The sequence below is a fragment of the Opisthorchis viverrini genome, assembly GCF_000715545.1.
Source record: "Opisthorchis viverrini unplaced genomic scaffold opera_v5_28, whole genome shotgun sequence".
NCBI lineage: Eukaryota > Metazoa > Platyhelminthes > Trematoda > Opisthorchiida > Opisthorchiidae > Opisthorchis > Opisthorchis viverrini.
In genome coordinates, this window is record NW_008751684.1 from 1,223,788 (window position 1) to 1,230,588 (window position 6,801).

Consider the following 6,801-nt stretch of genomic DNA (forward strand, 5'->3'; position numbering starts at 1 on the left):
TTTTTGAAATCTTCCATAAACGCACCAGCCAAAACTGGGGTATTATTTTCTGAGAAAATAACTGAAACAGAAACAAAGTGACCTACATTCAGCCAAATCTTTTCACCATCAGCTTGCCGTGTCGATGAAGTGGTACTGTTCATTTCGATTACCGATATCCCTGCATTTCTTGTCTTCTCTATTTACGAAGGGCGTTTTGAAAAACCAGCGGAAACAGTGCAAAAGTCCATAGCCTGATTTATGATTCCATGGACTGTTTGTCCACCGGGAATTTGCACCCAGCAGGATTGTGGTGAACCTCCCAAAACGATTACTATGAATAGCAGTTTAACAACCGAATAGATAAGAAGAAATACAAAACGACACTACGGATTTGAATGAACTGATCAAGTTTTTGGAGGTTTATGTGTCGTACCTAGCACGCCCAGGCTGATGCATAAGCGTAGATCTCATTAAGATATCCGATCCACAGACAAAAAATCAACTGTCATTTTTAGCTAATGACAGGATATGCATTAAGGTAACTATAAGGTTAATAAATTAGAGGTCCAAACACATGTATTAGGAACGAAATGAAATACTTCAGATTGAAATCGAACCGTCCACCACCAGCATACCAGATGGGTACTTTATCAACTGAACGTGAAAGGTGTCAATTGTTACGTTAACTAATAGCAATTCGTTGGGTCTCAGCAAACCCTCTGACCATGATCACGCAAATCAACTACAATTAGGGACGATCAGGTTGCTTCGTATCAGTCCATTGTGTGAACACGCTGCGCAAGCATGGTCATGTAATGAAACAGTTTGGAATCAGCTGACCGAAATGCTTACCAAATAGTGATACCCTGGATTAACACGTTCACACGTGCAGCGGACAACTGCGGAATCGGATTGACAGTGCAGCGAGCATTTGCACCTGCACACCAAGGTGACGAATACATGCAAATAACGAAATAGACACGCCGGATAAGGTTTAGGAAGCCCGCTAGCTGGGAAGTGACTGCATGGCCCCACGCAGTAATTCTGCACCTTTGTTTTCATCTAGCTCCCAAGGAAAATTCCTTTCCTATAGTCCACAAACTAAGTGTTGTATTTACTATGGCTGACCAAAAGCGCACACATTTGACCCAACCGGGATTTCGGACATCTGACACACAAGGTGAACAGCTTAGCATCGATCCAACAGCGCGCCTGAATTAACGGACAGAAACAGGCGAGCCAACATGTTCAGTGTCAGGTGATACGCTCTGTAAAGTGGGTGCCTCCAACAGCAACCAACAGGATAGCGTCACGCCCAGCGTTCAGTGGTGGGACAGGTCTTCCGTCGGGCATTCCATATTTTAACACGAAAAAAACGATCAGGCCATGAAACACGTCTGATTTGCGTTTAGGGGACATTGGGTGTCTCCGAAAATAAGGCAACATTCTCGCTGACTTCGTGCACATAACTAGTCACGAGCAAAAATTCAGCTGAATTGAGTGAAAATGCTTACAAACTTTTGGAAGCAACAAAACGCTGAACAATTCCTACTAAATGAAGAACCCTGCTCCACTGTTTGCTTCTTTATCGACCTATTGATGAAACTAATTGGGCGAGTACACACAATGGTTTCTCTTCTCAAAAACTCAAGATCCATCACGATGGACTGCTGGATTCTTCGGCCAACAGGCTGCAATGTCAACCATAATAGCTAATTGTGGCTGTTAACAAACACCTGTTTAAGTGGTTTCTTGGCTCGACGGTGCAAAACATTCGCTGCCAGATTCAACTAAATTTGAGTACTCATGTTGCTATGTTTCTCGTGTTCCGTATGATATGAGAAACCATACCCGAGGTCCAATTTCCTGGTTGAACCGTAGATCGGAGGTATTCAGTCAGGAATACGCAAAGTACAGTTTCATTCTGGTTTAGGCTCAGCATTTAGATACGGGGTTTACACTCCTATTAACGCAACAGTAACAAGGGTAACAAAAAAATTAACAGGTCCTGGTAGATGTTTTAAATAAAAGACTTTACCAATATATTCACAACGCATGAGTTGACGAATAAACGTTTTCGCCTACACTTACCCTAATGAACTGATCTAAACTTTGAACCGCATTATTTGCGTCTGGATCAACCCATTCAATCATGTTGGCCAGCATGCGCTGTAATTTAACTGGTCACGATGTCAACTGTTCAGCCGTGAGCAAAAACGAATAGAAGTTAGGCAAAAGCAATTGTTGTCTTCTGATATTGGAGGTTAGCTGTCACTGGAACAAGTTTGAAAATTTTTCTCTGCCCTTACTACAGATAATGAGCCATGGTGAACAGGAAGAAATGGTATACAGATTGTCGGTTGACCAAACTGCTCAAGTAGCCCAACCTGAACTCGATAGCTCTTCAATGTCGACGACGCCCAGGTTACAAAAGCACGCAGCTACCCAAGAGGTAGATTCTAGGTGAAAACACGGAGGCTATTTTGTACGCATTCTCAAGAATCTCGTCAGCTAAGCGACAGCTGAATGTGCAAGACAAACCCAAAGCCATCTGAACGACGTGGATTGATGTTAAATATTAGCCGAAACGGATGTTCGGTCTATCAACTTGACCACCACAATTCATTAGCTTTAGGAGGAATTTTCTAAATTGGTGGGAGATTTGTAAGAAATAATGAGTGGGATGGCAACAGTAGGCCAGCAGGTATGCCTGGCAGCTGATTCTCTATAAATAGTACAACCGTAGAAAAAACAGTCTGCTTTGATTTGTGTTGTAAGTCGCTGCTAAGGGATGAACAGCTGGTGATCCACAGGCTGTATCGCTCATGTGGATCGCTGAGGGTGATTAAGAACAACTGACAACCTACATAAAAGTGATGAAAGGCAGCAGGCTGTGAAGAATCATCCCGTCGGCGACAAGTTGCATCATAAAACATTCAGAACTTAATGGAACCGGAAAGGAAGTGCTAGTACGAAAATCAACTCAAAATTACCTCAAAAAATAGGCGCGAAAAATTACTGTTACTCTAGGCCTTCGGGAAGGATTAAAGCTGAATCGCCAAGCAAGCTAAATCCGCACTGCCACAACTTACATAAATACGTTTACCACGCCAAGTGATCTATAACCGGTATGATAGACATGATTTCAAATGCAAAGAAATCAAGCACAAACCAAAAACTGCCTGTAGTTACACAAGCCTTGGATCTCTCTGCGCTAGGAATCACTTCGTAAAAATCTGGCTAAATAGGACTGTTGAAAGCTTAATCCCCGATCGGAAGGCACAGCAGAACGCTAAAATACTGCTACATTTGCGGAATGACCGAATACCGAAGTGATCCTACGCAGGTAAATTCCCACGGATGGTTGAGATGCATGGTCCAATGGGTGAGTAGGGTTGACGTGCACGTCGCTTGTGACTTAGTACCCATTGTCTTCTTGTCACAGAGATGACTTCCTTAAAGCATGCATAAACATTGCATGACAGTTCCATACTCACGTTGACCAAAATGTTCATGCTGCCAAAAGACGAAAAAGGTGTGTGGAAACAGTTATCTTACCCCTCATTAGCTGAAAGGATATGAGTCACCCTTATAAGTATGAACAGCTTGGAACAAGCGCGAAAGGGAACTTGGAGATCAAGTCTGGGTAGGAAAAATATTGCGTTCTGGAAAAATGCAACCTAGACCTTAGGCCACAGCTGATTGCAATAAAATAAACAATTTTGGAGTTTACTTCTAAGAAGGCAAAGCCGAGAACCAATGCGCACCTTGAGATTTTTCGCTTGTTCAACCACGACGTACAGGAAACAGGCGCTCATTGCAACTCCGAATGCAGCCCGATATACTGAAGCCTGTTCAGCCGACTGGAATAAGGAAAACAGCGAAGAGCGTTTGAAAGCCCAAGAAAGTAAGAAGGTTGTTTATCAAAGCAAGAGCTGCCATAGCGAAGGAACAAAAATACCGTGCTATTTAATCTAGGTGACCAAAAGTAGAGAAACTTCCGTTAAAAAACGGGGCTCAACAAACATTAACACTGCTTGCTGCAATCAAAACTAGCGCGCGAAGGGATGCACTGAAACATTGGAGCAGAGGGTATGATTGATTAAATTGGAATAGGGGTCACGATTTCTCGGTTATTTATCTGAGCTCACTGGTAGAGAACATTGTTATCAGCTGATAAATTTCGGATGGGTCACAAGTGAACCACGCGGTCCGACTAAAGGGTATAGTGAAGGTATAGTAGTGCCACCCAAATTGCTCACTATTACGTTTGCCCAACACGTGAACGTTAAGAAATAACGAAATTTGTGTACTTTGAAGGGGCTATGCTTAGATGGTCTTATGAAGAATGGAGCACTGTGTTTCATGTAGACGCCTCGCCAATCTCCAATTTGGTTTACGTGGCAAGCTTTAAAGATGACCTTGCAACGCAGTTCTGCAAATTGGTAAGCTGAGACACGGAACACCTCGTTTTGGTGCAGAGAAAGGAATTCGTCATGTTTACAGGTGTTGTGAGTGGAAACAAGCGGATGACTGACAGAGAAGAAGAGGTTATTTTCACAAGTACAAGAACCTGACAAGGCAGATAGAAGTGAACGGAATAGGTCTGAATTGGGAGCATTTGTCTAAACGCCAATGTGGAGTAGAATACCTTGAACCAGCTACACACTACCAATGCTAAACCTTATTTCCTAGTCAGTGACCCCAATACAGTGAACCGCAAAACCGCTGCCGTCGCTAAACACTACGCCGCCTTTGTTGGCAGCTCATTCAGCTGCAGGCCGTGAACGCGGTACGTCCTGATCATCTATCACTCATGCTGCACAGGCTATGGGCTGATGTTACTGCCAAACCAGTGGCCGTTTTATTCCAAAGGAGTTTCAGTGATGAGAAAACCACCAATTTTGGGACAGTGGCAACGAACAAGTTGGTAGCCAAGATAGTGTCAACGAGGTTTCTTGCACGTCTGTATTCGGAATTCATGGCCAGGGCTGTATGATGATTGTGTAACTAATCCTGAAAGCTCCGGTGTGTGTGCTACTGCGATTTTAATCATGGGGTAGCATGCAAATCCAGAGGAAACAAAAACGGTTCACGAAAGGAAAAACAAACAAACTACAAACATATAAACTACTGATCAACAAAACGCAAATCAAATGTGCAACCACACCGCACAGGTTGGTATTTGAGAAGGACGGTTTAGGAAAAACGAAACATAGTCAGAATCAGCAGGCAATTGGGAGCCAAAAGCTAAGGTGCCTAACTGCCATACCACCAGAGGGAAGCTATAGGGATGGGATACTGCTAGATCGCCAAAACCTAGGCAGGGGAAGTCGACAGGCGGAGATCAGAGTCGAACCAGGGACCTTTCGGTCAATAAATTCGCGCTCCAACCACTGAGCTATCTAAAGATCGACAGAGTCGAAAGCACTTTTCAGGCCGAAAAAATGACCATCGTTGGACTCGAGGTGCGCATTCAGCATAGGGAACAAGCGAACTGCGGGCGATGTAAAAGCAGTGCGTACGTCAGCACCGATAGATCTCTCGCTCTCTTGCAACAATGAACCCATAGTATCGTTATAAACCACAACCAGTACACGGCTACCTTACCATATGAGAGGACGCCACCGATAATCCTATCCGTCTGAATAAGTGGTAGATTGCAAACTAAATCGCCGCTAAAAAAGCGATATTATGGAATCTCAGTGGGACTGGCTTATCCTTAGGCGCGATTACTCTCCTTAGATTCCACATGACTTTCTAGTGAAGTGGTTTTTCGAAAATGGAAATTATGAGTTCAGCAGACAATGTCACTGGTTAGTCTGCGGACCAGAAGATAACAAATTGCCTGTTGCTTTTCACTTCGGGGTGCCAAACGTCTACCGTCCAACAAATTAGATATCCCTACCGTCAGGAGCAAAAAACACTCAGGCAGATAACAATAACGACAACATTCTAGCATTCAATCGCTGCAGAGGGAAGTTCAACGAAAACGGAACTTTCAAAGAAAAACGAACTGCTCGTTGTTTGGAGTGCACAACAAAAGGGAGAATTTAAGGAATCACACATCGTCACACGTCACCATACTTTACAGAGCTGAAATTGCGACCGCACGCCCAGGAACATTACTCACCGGATTAAAGCAGAAAGAAGAGATGGAAAAAACTGAATCAGTGTTATCTGTAGAATATGAAATAACGGGAGTGAGAGGCAAAACGACTACTGGGGCAGAACTAGGATGCTGAAGAGCGATTGTTGCCTAAAATCGGCAGCTCCAGTAAGAATTGAGTGTGCCTTGCCCAGATGATGACGAAGGAGCTTTTAGGAGTTCATGCAACAGAAGTGTTGAAAGGCAAACGAAAATTTCGTTTTTTCAGTTTGGTGTTTCAGAGCACTTAGACGCCTTTTGTACTCCCTATTAGCCAAACACGGAGAGCGACAATAGTTGAATTCTCTGCAAACAAACGCGTTTGTGCAAACTAACGACAAGTAGGAGACAGGAATATTAACCACTGCTGAATGCCTGATAGCCAGACGCACTTGGCAAAGTTTGCTGTCTAGACAAACGCTATTCAGTGACATAATCTAAGATCGATTATCACCATGACCATCAGCGGCAAATAACTTCACCGTAGACTAAAGTGTACATATAGTGCTGCGGAAACGTTAGGCCCGAAACACTTCTGTTCCCTTCTAGTGCACCCATCACCTGTCTCTTTGTACCACTTTGGGGTAAAACTACGGCCTTGTCACTCGTACGCGCCCCAGGAACATACAATAGAAGATCCATGGGACGAAAAGAACGAACTTCTTCAGAGA

General features: G+C 43.7%; 1 protein-coding gene across 1 annotated transcript in view; it reads right to left on the reverse strand.

The window, feature by feature from the left end:
- The window catches only part of T265_02335 (hypothetical protein), a gene marked incomplete at both ends in the record, with an annotated part of 54,467 nt that overhangs the window by 21,725 nt on the left and 25,941 nt on the right, over positions 1–6,801 (reverse strand). The window contains one exon of the mRNA XM_009166549.1: positions 3,750–3,845. Within this exon, the coding sequence (XP_009164813.1) occupies positions 3,750–3,845 (96 nt within the window). The remainder of the gene's footprint in view (positions 1–3,749; positions 3,846–6,801) is intronic.